Here is a 21822-nt window from a genome sequence, read left to right as displayed (position 1 = left end):
AAATAAGCAACGTATTGCAAGTATTTATGATAGGCCGTTTAATCTATTATGATTCAAATCGAATGATAAAGAATATAACTACAAAATGCTTTCAGCATCATGTCGTGGTGACCCGAACGCCAAACCTGGCTGTGGATTCTGCGGAAACAGTTGCTCCGATAAGGGTAAAAAAAATGTAGCGTGCCCCGATATCTGTGAAATAAACGGTTGTCAGTGCAAAAAGGGATATTTATACGATAAAGCACGAGGAAAATGTGTCCCACCTAAAGATTGTAGTAAGTATTTTAATTAAAATTAAGAACTTTTTAGTGGTTTGAATGCAGGTATAAATTATTCTATTTTATATTTTACAGCTCCAGAATGTCCAAGGAATGAAGAATATGCTAAATGTCCTGTGGGTATATGTCGTCCTCTAAATTGCTCCCAATTAGGATTCCCAATAAAGTGTTCAATCTTATCAGAAGATGAAAAATGCCCGGTGAAACCAAGATGTATTTGCAAGAAAGGTTATGCTAGGAACAACAAGGGTATTTGTGTTCGACTTACAGAATGCCGTGAGTATTATTCATTAAGACAATCTTTTTCTCACGACTATGTCCGTTTCCGATCAAAAATAGCATCAAGCACTTTTGGTTATAGCTTCCTTCTAATGCAATAATTTTCCGAGTTGGTGAAGTAGTTCGGAATATTACCACGTCCCAAGAAAATAACGTAACATTATGTTTTAGACTACATTCAAACTTATTGATTGTTACTTTCGGCTTTTAATGACTTTACAAATATATCAATATAATATCTTGATACCAACTTTTTCCATCAACATTCAATTACAAGCATGTACCTATTTTTACTTCTAATTTATCTGGATGATAAAATGTTGCAATATCATACTTTAAGATATTACAAAAAATCATTTTTATTCAAGTTTTCTCCTGTATCATTAAAAAGTTGTTTTAATTTCTTTGCAGCATCTTGTGGAAGCGATTCTAATGCTACTACTGGTTGCGGATATTGTGGACACCGATGTCAAGACATCGGAAAAGAAAACGTAGCCTGTCCAAAAATTGCATGTATACTAAATGGATGCCAATGCAAAAAAGGTTATTACCATGACAGCATTCAGAAAAAATGCGTCCTACCTGATGACTGCAGTAAGTATTTAAAAGTTTTGTATTTGAATGTGTAAAAATATTTTTATTCTTAAAAAGATCAGACCATAATTGCTATTTAATATGTTGCTGATGATTATTCAATTAATTAGGATTTAACTAGACATACCACGTGTTACGTTACTTCTAATTAAATCAAATATTATTAATATGAACTATGCTGTAAAGTTCTTTGAATTAATTAGAAAATTATTTCAGCACCTCGTTGTGGTAAGCACGAAATACCATCAGATTGTGTAAACGGAGGATGTGATAAGAGAAACTGTACACAACTGGGTCAGCCTAAAATTTGTATACACCCGTATAAATGTAAGAAAGGATGTGTATGTAAACAAGGTTATCTGAGGAACACTAAAGGAGTATGTGTGCCTATAAAGGAGTGTCGTAAGTAATCCTATTAAATTCAACTTTACTAAACGAATTTCGTATTTATCTTGTATGTTTTAAAGTTTTTAGTATAATACAGTAAATCAAAAGTGTTGCATAATTTCATAAGTTTAATAGAAACCATTAAAAATTTAAGTGCGTTCTATATATTTATGTGAACCAATTTGCTAAAATGAAATTCAAACGTAAGGAATTATAAGTACACTTTAAATTTGTACAACGTATGCATAATTGAAAAGTATAGAACGTAATATAAAAGAACTTTATTATATTATAACAGCATCGTGTGGAGGAGATCCTAACGCCCAAAGCGGTTGTGGTACCAACTGTAACAAACGTTGCTCGGATATTGGTACAGAAACAAAAGTATGTACATTAGAATGCAAGGAAGATGGTTGCGATTGCAAACCTGATTACTACTTAGATGACATCACTAAAAAATGTGTAAAGCCTGAAAACTGCTGTAAGTGTACTCTTGTTGGTAAAACACTGTTTTTCAAATAATTAATGGTCCAAATATATATTTTCTGAAATGTGGTGTTGTATTGAAATTGTAATACGTTAGTGTTAGTACATATATTTATTGAACTAAACTAAATTAAGTTAGTAAAAATAAACAAAAAAATTGGTTGTTAGTGTAAACAGACAGTTCTGCTATACGCATTAGGTACAGGTTCATTAACTTTTAAATGTAGGGAATTCATCTAGAAAAAACTATAAGTATTTTAAGCAGACCTTGCTAATAATCTTATTGAAATAACTTTAAGACCTTGCCTTAAGTGCTGCTTATTGTTGGGCATCAGACAAAACTATAACCACTGACGAATTTTGATATCAGAGCGAACTATTTAAGACGTGGATCATCTAATGCTCAGTTTGCATGATCACCTCAGCTAATTCAAAGTAGGTTATTATTTCACTATACCGTTTGCCGAACAAGGCTTGGTGTTGCAAATCCTGGTAACATAGCTCGTGAATAACATTTCGGTAACAATTAGCTTGTATTCACATTGTATGATCCTCTCTTGTATAGAGAAACAATGAGCTATAAGATCAAGCTTCAAGAGTATCCCAATTGGACATTGTTATGGGTTAATTGTTTGTATTGTTGTCAGTAAATAGATTATAGGTATTTATGTTAATGCAATTAATCCTCGTCTCTTCCGCTGCAATACATGATAGACAATAGCTAAAACGCTTAATGGCTCAACTATTTTCTGTAAGACCATTATAAGATTGGACTTGGGCAATGGTAGAACTGTGCGCATACAATTTTGATGTTCAGTAGCTAAATAACTTCATATGTTTTAAATTCGCATAAACATAAGAAAACTTTATATGTACAAATTTTTTAATTGACTAATGCTAGAGTAATACTAGGTTCATGTCTATACGACTATTGTGAGCCCCGATTAGTAAATCGCTGACAACCTGCAGTATGTGTATAAACAAATTTATACTCCTAATTTAGATTAACTTATAATTATGAACTTAAATGGAAACCAGCCCGTATATCCAATGCCAATTATGGTTACTGAATTCTTAATATAAAAAAATGGCTTTTTCGATATTTGTGTATGCTGTAAACCTTAAACCTACCTTCTGATCAGTCTTTTTTTATAACTATATTAATTTCTATATTGTTATTCCCCATATATAAATATTATTTTTTCAGCATCACCATGTGGCAAAAATGAGATACTTCACGACTGCATAGAAGGTTTTTGTGACGCGAAAACTTGTAAAGACCTAGGATTTCCTATAGCATGCCCAAGTGTAGAAAGATGCACTAAAGGTTGTCTATGTAAGCCTGGCTACGTGAGAAATGACAAAGGCGTCTGCATATCTAAACTAAAATGTCGTAAGTTAAAATATTACATCTTATATTCTAAAATATTTAGAAGATTAAATCTTTGCAAAAATTAACTCAAAACCACTACATGGGTTTATATAAAATCAAGTCAGCAGAGAAATAAACTCAAGAACCCAAATTAAATTATTTTATGAATGAGTTGAGAGTTAATGTAAACTATGTCGGGGTGCCTGGAGACTTCAGGTACACTCGGCTGCTAGGCGTTGAAACTGAGTTGAAGAACTCTGCCGCTGATACCCAGGCTGTTGTCTCTTCCCACGTCGCTGTGATACCTTAAAGGTGTGTAACTGAATATCAGGGGTGTATAGCGTGTAGTTAACATCTGACCAGCGGCAGGTGAAGTAAAAAGGACTTACAAGCGAAAAAAACACCAGCAAAAGTTAAAACACGTATATAAAACTGGATTTTGAAACTAAAAATATACCTTATACAGTATTTAACAATGATCGTACCCGAGCGACGGCTCAGTTATATCTTACACATACAAAAGTTAATTTTATGGCTATATTCACAGCGTCATGTGGTGGTGATAAGAACGCCCAACACGGCTGCGGTGTCAATTGCGGCACACGTTGCAGAGACATCGGTAAAAAGAATTTCAAATGCTTGAAAATTTGTAATTACAACGCATGTGACTGCAAACCTGGGTACTATTTAGATGAGAACACGAAAAAATGCGTGCCACGTGATAAATGCAGTAAGTTGTAGACATATGTTAGATTTTCTGGGTTTTCTTTAATATCTGAGTCACTTCTGACTAAAAAAATATTATTTAAGTAATTAATAGTCTAGGTATGTCAATATAGTGTGTTAGCAAGCTTTAATTTCAACATAATATATTCATTTGCAGCTCCACAGTGTCCAGAAAAAGAAATATACAACACATGCCTTGAAGGATATTGTAAACCCAAGAATTGTTCGCAACTCGGTTTTCCAATCTCATGTCCGAGAATAGATCCCAATTTTTGTACTGGAGGCTGCCTGTGCATAGAAGGACATGTAAGAGCTGCAAACGGAACTTGTATAGAAGCTAGACAATGCCGTAAGTATTACTAAATGTGTGATGATATATGAAAGGTATCTTGCCAAACAAATCAGTTTTCTCAGGCCCATATTGCCTCCCATATTTCTTCTGACTGAAGGACATGTATATGTTTATGACTCAATTCCTGATGATATGCATACTATGGTATTTATTTACCATGGTACTTATGAGTCATATTATAGGTCATCTCATCCACGAAGACGCGCCCCACCACGTTTTCGGGGATGTCGCGGGGTAAGGGGATTGATCCAATCTTATTTCATATTATAGTATAATATCTAAGCCTAAGACGCTATCCATCGTACTGTGCGTGTACTTTCATATTGCTCGCTCTCATTGAAACCTATTAGGAAGCAGTGGGGCGCGTCTTCGTGGATGAATTAATGATCAATAAAATAAAACCAATCTTATATATATGGATGGATTTCTGTTACACAATCACGACATAACGGCTAAGCGAATGTGCTTAGCCGAAAATAGATTATAGTCTGGAGTAGCACCAAAGTTACTTTTATTCCGGGAAAACATTTCACGCGACCGGAGTCGCGAGTAAAAGCTTATCTTATCTGAGTATTATTTTAGCCAACGCCAATATGTATCGTGACACTTTTTACAAGGTAAGGTGGCAGGACTTTTTCTCATTCAATTATATAGAAAGCGGCAACTTTTGTAATATCATCAATGACTTATAAGACTTTATATGTTTTGCAGCATCATGCGGTGGTGATCGATTCGCCCGAGCTGGTTGTGGTGTGAACTGCGGTAAACAATGCAAATATAGAGGGCAAGAAGTGGCTTGTATTGCTATTTGTTACGATAACGCCTGTGATTGCTTGGATGAATACTATTTGAATGAAAATACCGGAAAATGCGTATTGCCAAACCAATGTCGTAAGTATCAATCATGAATATAAGCAACAGTCACTATATTATCACGTTTATACCAATCCAATCTTACGGTAAAACAGTAACTGCGGTGCCTATCTCACAGGAAAATGTCTTATAATTATTTTAACATGTAACGTCTGTTTCGTTCGTTTAGAATTATAACATTAATATATTTTTACAGGGTGTTTAGTCTATATACGCAAATAATAAATTAACATTGAAATACCCATAAATTTGTTTCAAAACATTTTACGTATCAATTTATACCTAGCTAAAACAATAAATTTTGGAATAAATGCCATCGGAAACAGTCTATCAGATATTATTTCCTACACACCCGTTAGTTTAAAACTACTGGATATTTAAATAAAAAAAACATTTTTCAAACCGATAAAACTAATTTCCTTCCAATAAAACTGTGCTGGTTGATTGAAAATATGATGCATTGTGATATGAAAAACTAAAACCCGACTACGTTAAATAGAAACTGGAAAAATAGAACTAACAATATTCCTGTCTGTAGTTAGTTATATTTGTACAGTGATGGTAGTCTTCTAATTGTTTCCCCAACTTTTTTAGATTAATTTTGCTAAGAAACCCAATATGGTCTAATCTATGACTACCCTAGATTGACCAAGACTTAAGAAATAATATTGTATTAAAGCATGAATTTGTAATATACAATTAATTCAAAATGATTGATCATTTCTAGCTCCACGATGTCCAAAAGACGAAGTCTATAACAGTTGTGTGGAAGAATATTGCAAACCTAAGAATTGCTCAGAGGTATATGATACAATCGTCTGTCCGAAAGTAGATAAAAGTCGTTGCACCGGAGGGTGTCTTTGCAAAGAAGGATATGTTAGAGCTAATAATGGAACATGTATACGCGCGAAGGAGTGTCGTAAGTTTATAATATTATTTTATTTTTGTGTTATTTCGTACGAAATGTATGCCTGATGGGGTTTCCAATTAGCAAATGTTACTTAGTTTACATCTTTCTTTAGAAAGTCCTTAATTGATAGTTTCCGAAGAAAAATAAATCGCTCCGAGAATTTTATATTTTTCGAACTAACAGTTTATTTTGTGTGTTATCCTATCTCACAGTCAAAAGATTTATTAAATATATAATTTCAAGTTATCATTTTTATTTATTTTTAAAAATACTTATTTATTTTTCATAAAAGAACAGATCACCACATCGTTATGTATTTTGTTTCCTGTGATACTTTACTGAAAACAAATTCTCATTTTGCGCGCAGACTGAGCCTAACCATGTATAATAAATACAGTTACTAATGACTATAATGATTATATTTTATTTAATTAAATAATTTATGTTGCAGCACCACCTTGCAGAGATGACGAATATTTCTCCAACTGTATTCAAGCCCAATGTCTTCCACAGAATTGTTCACAACTCGGATATTCTATACCATGCCCGAGAATAGATTTCAAATATTGTATCAAAGGATGTCTCTGTAAAGGAGACAATGTAAGAGCGGCCAATGGGTCCTGCATTCCGAAGAAACAATGCCGTATGTACTAATGTTGTTCAAATGAAAACCTTATGTGTATTGATTAAATTATGGATTTAATTACTTTATTGTTACGAAAAAAATCTTTAAAAAGTGTAAAAAGATTGGATTCCTCAGGGTTGATGGTGACCGAAAAATAAAACTAAATTCAGTGAATTTGGAACGTGCGTGATAGAAGAGTCGTGCAAACCCTATAGAAATAGAATACATGTACTAGGACTTTAGGATGATAATTAATGATTGACAATTACTTTTTCATTTTTACCATTAACTTTATATACAAGAACGTACTTTAATAAAATGGTTAAGCGAGTTTGAAGCCAGACCTTTCGTCTGCATAAGCCATAATGACTATTTTTCTGTGTAGCTTCATGTGGTGGTGACAGTAACGCAGTAGCCGGCTGTGGTATGAACACCAACAAACTTTGTTCCGACGTTGGAAAAGAACTAAAACCATGCAATGACACATGTGAACCATTCATAAATAGGTGTGATTGCAAAGATGGATTCTATCTTGATCCTAATTCCAAAAAGTGTGTGCGACCTGATAAATGCAGTAAGTACCTTTATTGATTAACTGAGGATACGTATAGTACTCAGCTTTAAATATTACTTATCTATACGAGAATCGATAAATCGGGGACAAAAGTCACTTATATCAAAGAAATAAAACTACAAAGTTTTTCCTTTCTATAATGTTCTATAGTGAATGCGTGATATTCTATATGTATCTTACTACCAATTGTACGTTGATATTAATACTTCAAATTTTTGTGTCAGGTTAACTTCATGATTAAATAATTACTTATATTTCAATGCATATATTAGACAAAAAAAAGCGTTGATAGCCCAGTTGGTTGTAGAACAGACTGCCGAGACAAATGTCCGCAGCTTCAAATCCGAAGGGCATACACCTCTGACTTTTTTAAATGATGTGTGTATTCTTTGTGAATTATCGCTTGCTTTAACGTTGAAGGAAAACATTCTGAGGAAACCTGCAAACCTGAGAAGTTCTCTTTAGGAATTTTCAGGGTGAATGAAGTCTATCAATCCGCACTAAGCCAGCGTGGTGGACAAAGGTCTAATCTCTCTTAGTAGCGGAGGAGGCCCGTGCCCAGCAGAGGGACAGTATATAAATCAATACAGGGCTGATATTATTATATATATGACAAATTACATTTATCCATCATTCTGGTTTTCTTTAGCACGTGAATGCAACTTACCAAACGAAGAATACAACTTATGTGCACCCACATGCCCGCCGCAGCAATGCAGTAGTCTCGGGAAGAGAATCTTCTGCCCCAGGAACCCTATTCCAGGCGATCCAAAATGCAAAGTGGCTTGTGTATGTAAGAAGAACTATTTTAGGAACCTAATTGGAGAATGTATTTCAAGAGAAAATTGCCGTAAGTAACATCATGTTCCTCAGTAGTTATGTATTAGTCAAAATTAAACTACTACTGTCATAAAAAGTGAGCGATCTTTTGTTTAAATATTTGACGCCAATCTTACCTTAGCACAATTTTAATAAGCATCACTTTGAAGTGTGATTCTAAGATTATTAAAGTCTTAAAAACTACAAAGTTCACCATTTTGAGTTTAAGTGAAGGCCTGGTTGTAATTATTTGAAAGTTTAATTTGCAAATTTATCCATACTACTAAATATCTGCTGTACCAAAAATTCCGAACTGAATTATTTATTAATTTTTACATTGTATTTTGTTGTTTTTTTTAAGAAAAATGCCCGAAACCTCATGAATACTTCTCTTCCGGGCCACCCTGTGACAACGTATGTGCAACGCTGGCAACAAAAAACAAACGCAACTGTCTAAAATCCAAAAAAATAATCGAAAGATGTTACTGTGAGGATGGCTACGCTCGAGATAAATACAATAATTGCATACCAATTGCAGATTGCGAACGTAAGTTGGAAAGTAATCATGAATAATGAAAACAACAGCTACATAGTAATTAGCATGGCTTCCAATTTATTATTATACAACCATTAGCATAATTAAGTTATTGACACGTTTCTGAATGTATCTTTCTGTATTTATTGTGTTTTGAGCTCGTGTGTTTTTGTCTATATGATTATTAAAAGAAATCATGTTATTTCATTTATATTTACATAAGTACTGCATAGAAGCATTCTTAAAATTAATAGCAAACGCATACGTTCTATGGTTATAGAACGTAGAAAATGTATTCATAATAATCTTATTTTACGTGGTTATACACAAGGAAAACGTCGTAAGGAAACCTGCATACCGGAGAACCTCTCTATAATACCTTTGCGGGCATGTGTAGTCGGCCAAGTCGCACTAGAGCAGCGTGTTGAACTAAGGCCTAGACCCTCTCAGTAGTAGAGGGGGCCCGTGCCCAGCAGTGGGACAGTTTATAATACAGGGCTGATATTATTAATTATTTATACACCGTACGTCAGTCGAACACCAGCCATCTTCAGCTTGCGTGTCTACGTATACGCCCCAAATTCCGTATTCGCTATTCGCTTGCATTGAGGATGCACACGTCACATGTAGGGGAAAGTGGGGCGACACCGGATAGTTAAGAAAAGAACAAAAAAATGTTAGCTAAAACATTATATATTAAAAAAATCAGCATCACTTATCGTAGTACATACATAAGACATACCTTTGGCGCTAAAATATCAGCGATCAATTATAATTATAAGAAGTAGGACTGGTTTTAACAAAAAAACATATTTCCGGATTCACCCCATACCTATGGGTAAAACCGGATACGCATATTTTATCAACGAGGTGAATATGTATACTACAAAATTCCAAAATATATTAATTATTCCCAATATTTGCATATAAAAATAATATCTCTGGTGCCAAAGATCCAATACAACCTTCATGAGGCACTCCACTCTCTACTTCAGGCATGTCGTGCCACGTACCATACATCAGTGGACGAGGCTTGTCTGTATTTTTCCTAACAAATTAAATTTTTGTATCCTCTTGACTATTTTCTTTATTTGATTTTTTACCTATAACCCTAGTCTTTGCCTTTCTTTTCAACCTTTTTTTTTCTTCTTTGCCGTTTTTTTACCAACTTGTAGCTTATACCTTTGACATCAGAACTTTTACTAGAAGGACACTTTCGGAATAATTCGTCTTTAAATTTTCCTGATTTTCCTGGAAAATTTTCAAAGTCTGGGTACATAATAAATAAGCGCTGCCAAAAGATATCCATTCTGTCTTCTAAAACGGAATTAATTTCCAAAAGCATGTCAGCCTATTTGCTTTTTTGACGTAGATCCATGACATATTTAGGAACTGTCAACAAATGAGAAAAGATTAATAGATACAAAACACAAAAAATATATAATTAAACTAAATACTCAAAACAAAAATCGAAACTTCGATCACTGGGGTGAAACCGGATATCCGATACAACCCCGTCCGACTTCACCCCACAAGTACCATAATTGAAATAATATTCACCAACACTTTTTTTTTAACTCAGGAAAACACTTCATATAGTTTTAATGGACTAAATATCCATGATATTATAAAAAAAAAAATACAACATTGTATTTACTTATAACCAAAACCAATAAGAATATGTCAAACATTAGAAAATAATAGATCACTTACCTGTATTTTCGATTTTTTCGTATAAACGGGCGCGATGAGAGTCTTTCCTAGCCACCATTTGTAACCACACTAAGCGAGCGTTTATGAGTGTCGGTCATAGATTTAGAACCCGACAGTAACATGCCTACTATGACAATAGCCACTATCCACTTTTACCCCCTATCCGGTTTCCCCCCACTTTCCCCTACATATATATTATGCCTGTATCCAATATGGGTAGACAGACACCATAGATTGCTACGCTGCAGAATTTTGGCACACTCGGTTTGCTTCTTTCATCAATCTCGTCATCCATTCGTGGCAGTTTAGGTATTATTGACTCATCCTTCTGACATTCTATGTTTCGTTGCGGTAGATTTTTATCGATTCTTCTATTCACACACGCTTTATATAAAATTTGTAAGTCTTCTATCATTCATCCTCCCCAAATACACACGTCTGTAGCAATGCTATTCGTTTTCATATTAACCTCACCGTGTGAAGTATATTCTATTTTTCCATAAAGACTACAGACAGTATACATTTCACAATTTTCATAGAATATAGGTCATCTACTTTACAATAGTGATATGCTCATTCAAATTCTTTGTAACCATTAATTGACTAAGGTGTTAATTCATTCAGACCTTTTTTCTGTAATTTATAATAATGTGTTTTGTATATGACAATTCTTGTGTAACAGGTGATGCTAAAGTAACTAAACCAAAAAAAGGTTTACCGAATATCATTGGCTGGATCCCGTCCCTGCTGGGTCTTCGCGGGTAGTGTCAACTAATAGATAGAAAAAGCTACGAATTTTTTGCCGGATCTCATCATACAATACTTCATTTGGATAATAGTTTTAAAACCATTCACATTACTAATATCCATTCATATTAAAACCTTCATTAAAAACGTATTAAGTATAAAATTATGTATTTCTGTAATAAAGAACACGATATTACATGATACAAATTATATTTATATAACTTAAAATATAGTGTAAATCGCATAATATTATTTATTTCGTCCTTTACTGTTTTTAATGTCTTTGCATACTAACTTGTCATTCAACTTCAAAATAAATAAATTTCATTGTACTGTTTCATTTCATTTAAATTTCATTCCATTTCAATTCAATTAAACTGTGTTACATATTCGGAGTTATTTTATGTAGATAAATCTTTATCTTGGCAATTTACTGTGCGATCAATGTATGAATTACCTATTCAATATTATATGATTATATTTGGATGATATCCATCCATATCATCCAAAGGCCATGAATTCACCGATAATTTTTTGTTGTATCCAAAACTATTTACTTAGGATGTAGGTGGCTGGTAGTCGAAAGGCGCTTTTACTTCTTGAAGCTTATGATAATATTCACATACAGCCGAAATTTGGAAACGTTCCTGATAGCTATCTTTACTTTGATCCTAGAAGTACACCAATCAAATTGAGTTCGTGGATTTTATACAACAAACTGTATTCAAATTGATTAATTTCTGAGATCAATTTAGAGAGATATCTCTATTGATAGATAAAAATGGTTTATACGCCCTTTAGTACGAAATTATGTATGTATTATTATTATTTACTTTATTTTTATAAACTAATTGAGAAACACATATAGGTCGATTTATGTCTATTTCCTAAACTTCTTTGTTTATATCTGAACATTTGAGGAATAGGAAGCTAATGCACACGGTTAAAATAATATTCCAAAATACGTTTTTTTGTTGTAATTAGCTCAAGACGGAAACCTGACCACTACAACGACTACGCCCTCGGCGAATGTAGAGGAATTATTAGCAAAACTACGAAAAGCCAATATAGCTCTAACGGGACAATTTGTATATGTGAGTTAATATTTATTTTATATATTTTTACGTAAAGGAAGATTTCCTAAGACAGCGGTGACGTCACAGAAAGCGGCCACAAATTTATGTAAAAAAAGAATTATTAATAACGTGAACTGACTATATCGCGGTCTTTAACTAATGGTATAGACTTTTTTATTGCTTTGAATGACGAGACGAGCTTGCTATTCGCCTGATGGTAAACAATAACACCGCTCATAAACAGTAGAAACACCATCCGAAATATTAAATTACAAAGTATTGTTTGGTACTCCACTGAGCTCGCCATCCATGAAATGTTGGGTCATATTATGGCTAGTAGATATACTGGCAATATTCTACAAACCGGAACACAACAGTAACTACACACTGCTGCTTGGCGGCAGAAATAGATATTACGGTGGTACCTATCCAGAAAGAATCTCACCATATGAGAACACTCAAAATCGTAAATTCTCTGACTATAAAATGAGAATCATAAACTACTATACAACTAAGATAGGTACTTGGTAAGTTATGAAAATAGAACACCGCGTCCCTATTCTTGCATTCAGAATGGCTTGTATGAAAGGCAGTGTCCTCTAAAGATGAATAAGGACAGCTTCATTAAATTCGAATACGTAGGATGAATGAAAACCAGAAAATATATTTTATAAGAGTCTTCTGAAAATAACACTTCTAAGTTTCCATTTTATTTTAAATACGAATAGGTTTACGTGATTAATGTCAGCTTAACAGACGTGGCCCTGTAATAATTCAAATTGAAATAAAATTTGTATCTATTTTGAGCTCGGATTTCTTGAGTATTTATAATACAAGTACTTTTCCGTAAGACTGTTAATAATTTTTCTATGAATAGATAATACAAAGCTAGAGGTTTAACATTATAACCTACGAGTGGTTTCCTTGGTATTAAAGTCTTATATTCGGACTTCGGGTGGAAGCTTATCCAACATCATCTTTGTACCTATTTATTACTCATCATTGGAGTTCTTATGCACTTATTAAAACACACACACACACGCACGCCTTTTATCCTCGAAAGGGTAGGCAGAGGTGCACCAACCTGCACCCTGTTTTTCCCGAAATGTGATAAAGGGCGAGCCTATCACCATATCGGACAAAAATTTTAAACTCCGGACTGATACTGAGTAATCCAATATAACTTTGCCCGAACCGAAGATCGAACTTGAGACCCCAACACTGTTGTCGTATCGTATACTACACCACCGAGGTGGTCAGTGAGGCTCTAATTAACAAACCACATGAATTACAACATGTTGCCTTTGTAACAGCTTAGAATCAATGAATTTTCTCCTGCACATAACACTTAGAGAACTCAGCACAAACCTTCATCAGATAACCTTTGATTTTATTTGATGGAGCTAACCCTTGTTCACTTGCGCATACAACTCAACCGCTCTATTATTTGAACACAAAATATCCAAATGAATACCATAAATACCATCTAATTATAATAAGACCCAATTAAGTATCTACACTATTATATTAATCAATGTTTTACAGGACATGGTAACAATGACTCCAGGCAAGAGCTTTGTTCTGTCAGCAATATCCGTGTTGATACCACTAACACAACTTCTACTTTACTCTGTTGGCGTGACGCGTGAACAACTATTACGTGTTACCAATCTAGATAGCAATGAGGAGGTATAGTAATATTTATTCAATATTACATTAATGACAACATGAAAAGGTAACTAGGCGTTTTGTAAAATAAGTGTGGCAGGACTTTAAAAATAAACACACATGAGGCCTTTACTCCCAAAAGGACACATGATGTTATAGGGGACGACCGGTCGCCATATCGGGCACAAATTCTGGAATGGAAAATGGACACTGAGCAAAAAAGCAACATTACTTTGCCCGACCTGGGATTCGAACCCGGGACCATATCGCACCACGCACGAGGAAACTACGCCACTGAGGCAATTAGGCAGGAATGCAGTTCAGTGTTACAGTGTGCATGTCAAACACACCGACGCGATCTGTCGATATTATGAATTATAATTTCATACGACACACCTTTATATATCTATATTATTTTTTAGTATTATTATTGTATTTAGACTATAAAATGTGTGCCCATTTATATGATTTCTCATAATCGCATCACTAATAAATATAATAGTATTATTTTTTTTTGAAAACCAACTTGGATACTGTGACCACTTTTCACTTTATGTACAGTGGGTGGATATATCATTGATTTCTTTCTTCTTACATCGAACCCATACATTTCGTATTATTATTATAATATTTTACCTTTACAGGTAGAAAAAGCGATCCCAGCACTACTAAGTAGTTTTCAAAACCAAGCAAACGTAACATTCGAAGTGGCTATTAAATTTTACGGCAATATAAATTATCCATTTAGTAAAAGATTTAAAAAAGACGCTATAGAAATGTTTGATTCCGAAGGTGAAAACCTTAACTTCGCCGATAACGTGAAAGCTGCTGAGACTATAAATAAATGGGTATGTTAGGTCTTATTTATTTAATGCACTTATAATAAGAGTTTATGATGCCTAAGTCAAAACCTTTATATTTAAATTAATACTTAATAATATTATGTCACTAAATACGTACTCTTGATAAATACAATCGTTAAATGAATTTAAATGAGATTTGGCACGCAGATCAGAACAGCATAAACCTCAAATTATAATATTATAGGCAACATATTGCCGTCTATTGCTCAACACAGGCCGCCCAAACACGCCGCTCCGGGCGAACATGATAATTTATTCTATTTGTGTGTTAATTTATCTTTATAAAGTATTAATGCTAATTATTTAAGACAATTTTATTGTCACATGGTACAACTTTAATTGGCCTAGTTCGTGTTGATAATTATTTTAATTTTAGGTGGAGAATAAAACACACAATGAAATTAAGGACCTAATACCGCCTTCCGCACTCAGTCCAGACACACGTCTAGTTTTGCTCAATGCCATGTATTTCTTTGTAAGTATTATTATATTTGTTACTTGTTTTATACCAAATGACATGCCAATGATTTATGAATTGTTTGCCGATATGAAAAAATAGCAAACTATCTGCGAGAAACACATTTAGTATTATAGTAATATGAATTTTCTTTCAGGGTAACTGGAAAAAGGCCTTCAATGTCAACAACACTAAAAACAGAGACTTTTATGTAACACCAAATAAAACAATTTCTATACCAATGATGTATCAAGAAAATACATTTAATTATTGTGAATTTAGTCCAATTGATGCAACGGTATGTATTTTAGTTTATTCATTGCTGGTGGTAGGATATATTTTATAATCCGCATAGCAATCACCGTTCACAAGGTGTTAAAACCCGCCAACGTGGCCCACATACGTGTGTCGCGGTCCGAGATCCTACGTATATCCGGTTCCAACGGCCGGCATAATTGTGTCGACTGCTGAGGGGTAATCATCTCCTACAAGCCGACATTTTATAGGACCCCACTCCACTTACCATTAGGTGCAGGGGTTAACTCTGCCCCGCTTGTATAAAAAGAACAAAAAACTTTATTTAAACTGTAATTAGTAATAATTAAGCGGCGATAGCCTAGCTGGGTGTGGAACGGACTGCCGAGACGAATGTCCGCAGGTTCAAATCCCAAGGGCACACACCTCTGACTTTTCTAAAAAATCATGTGTGTATTCTTTGTGAATTTATCGTTCGCTTTAACGGTGAAGGAAAACATCGTGAGGAGACCTGCACATCTGAGAAGTTCTCTATAAGAATTTCGAAGGTGTGTGAAGTCTACCAATCCGCACTAGGCCAGCGTGATGGACTAAGGCCTATTCCCTCTCAGTAGTAGAGGAGGCCTGTGCTCAGCAGTGGGCAAGTATATAATACAGGGCTGATATTATTATTATAGTAATAATTTATATTTACTTACAGGTCATAGAAATGTTATATAACAACGATAAATATAGCATGGTTATATGGCTCCCTAATAAAAAAGATGGGCTACGTGACATGGTTTCTAAGATGCGAGATCCGGAATTAGTGGTTCAAAGTCTTGCCTGTTTGAGTCCAGAAAGAGTGAAAGTATTCGTACCCAAGATGGATATACTGACGCAGTTAGATTTGTCAAAGCTTCTCAAAAAGGTACGATAATATAGTAACACAATTTACAATTAAGATTTCAAACACACTTCTCTACACTCACTTCATTTACTCTTCTCCTACTTTTTTTAACAAGCGCTACAAGAATCTTAAATAAATTATAATTTATTGCAGGCTTTATAATTTTTTCACATTTAGAATACTTTTTGGTATTATTTTCGACGTGAAAACAAGATATGGTTAAATGCTGAGTGTCAGGAGACGACCAGGCATTTACATTAGACTGTCCTGGATCAAGATTCAGCGTTAAGTCGCTCAAAAAGTAGGCGAACTGGGCGTTCACTAGGCCAAGGTCTCCAGGATATACTTATATCCTGTATCCCTCCTTCCCAATTATACACTAGCATATCTACCAAAACACTACAGCGATAGTATCGCTGTAGTGTTCTCAATGAATTAGAGACTACAAATACCTGAAAAAGCGCCCAAAAAGACTTATTAAATGTCCCAAATAAATAAGACACTATTGCAAATATTAATTATAAAATTATGGTTTTAAATGTTTTTTTTTAGGATAATGTCACGGAGATGTTTAATCCAAATTCATATAACTTTAAAGATATTTTGGCAAATGACGAACCTATTTTTGTATCTGATGCTATCCAAAAGTGCAAGCTCCAATCAAACGAAAATGGCACATTGGCAGCAGTGGCGACTGGTAAGATATGAAAATACTTATTTTGTCTCAAAATTAGATGTGAAAAACAAATAATATTCTGACCATACAGGACATATTACAATTCGTTAATTCGCTCAATCTGCAAAATATAGGTTTTAACTGTCTAACATTTCCAGGGATTATTTTTTCAAGCCGCAAATTGCTTTCAATTAATTCAGAAATAAAAGAATTTAAAGCTGACCATCCTTATTTTTTCTGTGTGAAAGTCAAATATGATTTCATATTTTGCGGAGTTTTTGCTATATGAGGTGATATTTTAAATTTTCAATTTTGATTATTTATTCAACCTGCTGTAGTGTTTTTGATATTATAATTTTATGGAATTGGGCTATACCTATTTTATGGTAATACGATTAATACAATTCAAGTATTTAAATTGAAGGAATGTCAGCAGGTTCAAATCTCAAGGGTACACACTTCTGATTTTTCTAAGAAATTATGTGTGTATTCTTTGTGAATTATCGCTTGCTTCAAACGTTTTACTCCTAGGCTCTTACCATTACATACATTCGTCTCGGCAGTCCGTTCCACAACCAACTAGGCTTCGTCGCTACCTTACGCTGTGACAGGAATTTTCATTTTCTTTTATACGTCCATTGAAAAGTGACCCCACAGTACCTGATGGTAAGTGGAGTGGGGTCCGATAGAATATCGACTGACGAGGGATAATTACCCCTCAGCAATTATGCCGGCCTGTTGGAACCGGATATACACAGGCTGATCCCGGAACGTGACACACTTACTGAGCCACTACGTTGGTTTTAACACCTCGTGTACGGTGGTTGCTATCCGTGCGGATATAAAATATATCCTACCATCAGCAATTGTATGTTTCAAAAGAAAAAAAAATACATTGTTTACATTTATGTTTATATGACAATTACAGCGATTATAGCAATGACTCTGAGTTTACCGATATCACCTCCCGAAACTCAAATTTTTGATGCAGACCATCCACACGCATTTGGCATTAAATTTGAAAATGATTTCATTTTCTTCGGAGTTTTTGATAATTAAGGTGACAATAAAATATTTGTCTTGTTTTTGTTTGATATTTTATTGCACTATATGTTGTTTTAATCTTATTACTTATATGCTTAACTTAATTATAATTATTATTATGTGTAATAATTTTAGGTACTATTATACGGAACGCTTGGGTTATAAATAAGCCACCAACACTCTACAAACCTCCGACATTCCTATATTCATCCTATAATCGTCTTATTAATAATTCTTAAATATCGTCTCACATATTTCAGGAATAATAGTCAGTACAAGATCAGCAGTAAGACCTCAACCAGTAATAAAGATCTTTGATGCTGATCATCCTCATGCGTTCACTATATTTAAAGAAAGAAATCCTCTATTTACGGGAGGATTTTTCGGGTGATTCATTAGGTGAATCCTAAGATTTATACTTTAATCCCCTTATTCATAGACGTTATTTATTTAAGGATGGAGCATTGCTATGGTACCAAATCTGTATCTCTGCTTTGTTGATCTGATAGCTTGCTGTTTGTTCAGCTTTGTTCATCTGACAGCCAATTAGATTAAAGTTGTATCTCAATATTAGCCAATCACAACGTCTATGCACTGCGACGGCTGCCATGCCGTCAGCATTGAGAAACAGACTTGTTATCACAGCAATGATCCGTCCTTAGATAAATAACGTCTATGAATAAGGGGGTAAAATATTGCTTCAAACGCTGTGGCCATTGTATTAGGGTTTGAATTCAACTCCGTTAATCTATTTTCTGCAATTTTGGTGTTCATAATGGTGTGATTTGCAGTATTTTTTGGAGTTGGAGCAACAGCAGCGGTGGCTCCACCAAAAATCTATGAGTTCAATGCTAACCATGGACATGCCTTTTGTGTTTGCTTTAATAGAGATCCAATATTTTGTGGTGGCTTCCAAGGCCCGTAAGGTGATTAAAATAAAAACCTTCTATACCCACTAACAAATAAATTTTACAATAGAAAAATTTAGATTTTTATGTCACAGTTAATTACAAATATCTGTACTAACTATATATTTCTATTCTCTTTTATTTCCCCTGTATTTCTTTATATTTACACGTGATAATACATGCTTTTTATCTTTTGTTATATTTTATAAGGGTAATGGTGTCTAAACTGATTGCTTTGTATATAACGTTTGGTGTAACAAATACGATGATTTCATTATTTATTTTTTATCAATTTATATTTACCGATTATACCTTTCTTTCAGATGCAGAAGCAGAATATTTGCAATCCGATTTAAATTGACTTATTTTAAATATATATCATGCAGAATTAATAAATGTTGTTTTATTGATATGAATTACAAAAATCATTCAACTTCACATCTCCGTAAATTACAATAATCCTTTTAATATAAACAAATTATGATAATAAGTGCAGTAGCTAAAATCAATTATTGTAACATTAATAAAGCAAACTATTGACTATTATGACACACGCAAGGACAAGATTCCTGCGAGACTAGTTTCCAATTAACAGGTATTAGTGGAACTCCCTCAGGGATGAGAATATCGACAGGAAGGGATCAAATGAAATTACGAGTTAGACCTCACTTATCCCGGCGAATCCTGGATAATCTGCTAAAGGAAACGCCGTTATGGATGCCAAACCTAGTTAAAATTAGACGCCTGTTTGTTTTAGAGTTATTGGACATGTAATCCCATTTCACTTCTCGTTAGTTTTGAGTTTTAAACCGTTACTCGTACATTAATTAAATTAGTAATTTTCACTTTAATTACTATGTTATGATTTATGTATTAATAAGAAATAAGAAAAACTTGCCGGCTTTAAATAAAGGACTATTTCTTTAGGTAGTGATAGGATGTTTGGGTCATTTAGATATTGGTTTCTGGACGAGCCAGCCTAGTCATGCCATAAAAGAATACAAAAAGTAAACTACGAACAAAGTAAATTAATGTAAATTGTGAATAGACGACTTCGACACTACTTCTCTATTGCAGACGTGACATATCTTACAGGTAAGGGACTAACAAACGTCTGTTAAATACTGATAACTTATGCCGTATGCTTGTGTATTTGCGAATAGGCCAGAAACCGCAATCAGACTATGGCAGCCTGTCTTTGATGGCGCCCGTAATGACGTCATTCAGATTCCCCAAAACGTTTAGGCGAGGACAGAGGGAATCTCCAATAAACATTACTCGTGTACAATATAACAAAACTATTACATGTTAGGTAAAGCCCTCGTGATGTTCCTTTATTCATGAGTTAATTAAGCATTTGCCTTCAAACTTGCGTATTGAGTGTCTAGGTTTCTTGGCAGTAAGGGAATCTGTCTTGGAATGGAATTTGTAATTATGAAACAACGTGGAACGAAATCTGTTCACAAACTTGACTTTATATAATATTGCGTATGTTTTTTAATGCTTTAGAAGTTATGAATAGTTCGATATATTGTATATACAATTGTATTTTTAAATATTAGGCCGTAGATGGAGCGATTGTAATTGAACTTAATGTTATAGTCTGATAAATAAAAACAAAGAAGCAGACACAAAACCCGTCTTTATCCCCGATAGGATAGGCAGTGGTGCAACCAGGGCACCCAGTTTACGCCAAGTACGTTCCGTCACATGATGTGACAGGAGGCGAGCCAATCGCCATCTCGGGTATGACTTAATTTAAAAAAAATAAAATCCCATATCATTGCTTGATCTGGGTTTCTTATCCAATACCTTAAAGCGATGTCATACAGCTCACGCAATATACCTATTCCACTGAGGCCACCCTACATATTAATACCCAGTATAAATTCAAAAGCAGGTATATCGGTCCATTTACATACCAAAGTGTCCCCCCCGCCCCACCGAGGCAAATCTTATGCGCTCGGTCGCCATACCGAAGGCATGCACGGAGGACATTTGTCACGGCCCTAGGTATACTTTTAATTATGTATACTGTTTACCTCATGGTTGCAATTCACATTGAGGCCTATAAAAGCTACATTTCCTAGTCTTCTCCCTTCCTCCTATCCTAAGACTGTTCTTTGCCCTTAAACTTCCTTTCCACCTATCCCTTACCCACTTTCTTCCAAGGCCATGCAGTCGTTAAGCTTGGAGATTCCAGTATACCGTTCGCAGGTTTCCCACGGTGTACTAAGTGCGAGGACCGATAAGCAAAAAATAAATAAAGAAACTTAAATGTCCAATAATTTTATGAAGTTTAGTGTAGGAAAATATAGGGCAGGCGTTCGATGCTTTATTTTACTTTTAATAAACTAAGAATAATAGGGTAATATAATAAGAAAACATATTAAAATGTATAATACCTTCAAACAATTTTGAAGAATATTTGTGCAGAAACAGCCACAACATTACTAAAAGTTAGCGTGGCATAAAGTTTTTATAATTTTGCTGTCTTTAATTTAATTTAATCTTACAGGAACGCAGTGAGGTTAGAACTTTGGACGTATTTACAGGGTTTACTGCGTTGTAAATGTTATTCTAATAACTATTCAAGATAAATATAGATACTTTGCTGTACTATGCCATTACGTCTTTTAAGGCGACTTTTGGTATCATCATGCACGCTTCACCACATTTACTTTGCGGTCGCAGTTCATACATGATTTTTGCGGGT

At 34.2% G+C, this 21822-nt stretch overlaps 1 protein-coding gene across 4 annotated transcripts in view; it reads left to right on the top strand.

Annotated features, from left to right (window-relative positions):
* The window catches only part of LOC115449967 (zonadhesin), a 30025-nt gene extending 10523 nt beyond the window's left edge, over nt 1-19502 (top strand). Inside the window, exons 14-36 of one of the 4 annotated variants that reach the window (XM_030177869.2) lie at nt 96-275; nt 354-554; nt 969-1151; nt 1368-1553; nt 1837-2019; nt 3232-3417; nt 3944-4126; nt 4280-4471; nt 5186-5365; nt 6075-6266; nt 6709-6900; nt 7268-7456; nt 8106-8306; nt 8637-8822; nt 12255-12364; nt 13892-14035; nt 14659-14862; nt 15254-15352; nt 15492-15632; nt 16290-16499; nt 17031-17175; nt 18990-19124; nt 19430-19502. In XM_030177869.2, coding sequence (XP_030033729.2) covers nt 96-275; nt 354-554; nt 969-1151; nt 1368-1553; nt 1837-2019; nt 3232-3417; nt 3944-4126; nt 4280-4471; nt 5186-5365; nt 6075-6266; nt 6709-6900; nt 7268-7456; nt 8106-8306; nt 8637-8822; nt 12255-12364; nt 13892-14035; nt 14659-14862; nt 15254-15352; nt 15492-15632; nt 16290-16499; nt 17031-17175; nt 18990-19123 — 3821 coding nt within the window. In that variant the 3' untranslated portion in view covers nt 19124; nt 19430-19502. Of the gene's footprint in view, nt 1-95; nt 276-353; nt 555-968; nt 1152-1367; nt 1554-1836; nt 2020-3231; nt 3418-3943; nt 4127-4279; nt 4472-5185; nt 5366-6074; nt 6267-6708; nt 6901-7267; nt 7457-8105; nt 8307-8636; nt 8823-11205; nt 11603-12254; nt 12365-13891; nt 14036-14658; nt 14863-15253; nt 15353-15491; nt 15633-16289; nt 16500-17030; nt 17176-18082; nt 18215-18458; nt 18598-18989; nt 19125-19429 lie in introns of those variants that run through there. The other 3 variants (XM_030177871.2, XM_030177870.2, XM_030177872.2) reach the window with 3 other exon arrangements.
* The last annotated feature ends 2320 nt before the right edge of the window (nt 19503-21822 follow it).

The sequence above is a fragment of the Manduca sexta genome, chromosome 26 (genome assembly GCF_014839805.1).
Source record: "Manduca sexta isolate Smith_Timp_Sample1 chromosome 26, JHU_Msex_v1.0, whole genome shotgun sequence".
NCBI lineage: Eukaryota > Metazoa > Arthropoda > Insecta > Lepidoptera > Sphingidae > Manduca > Manduca sexta.
This window is presented reverse-complemented; position numbering and strand designations above follow the sequence as displayed.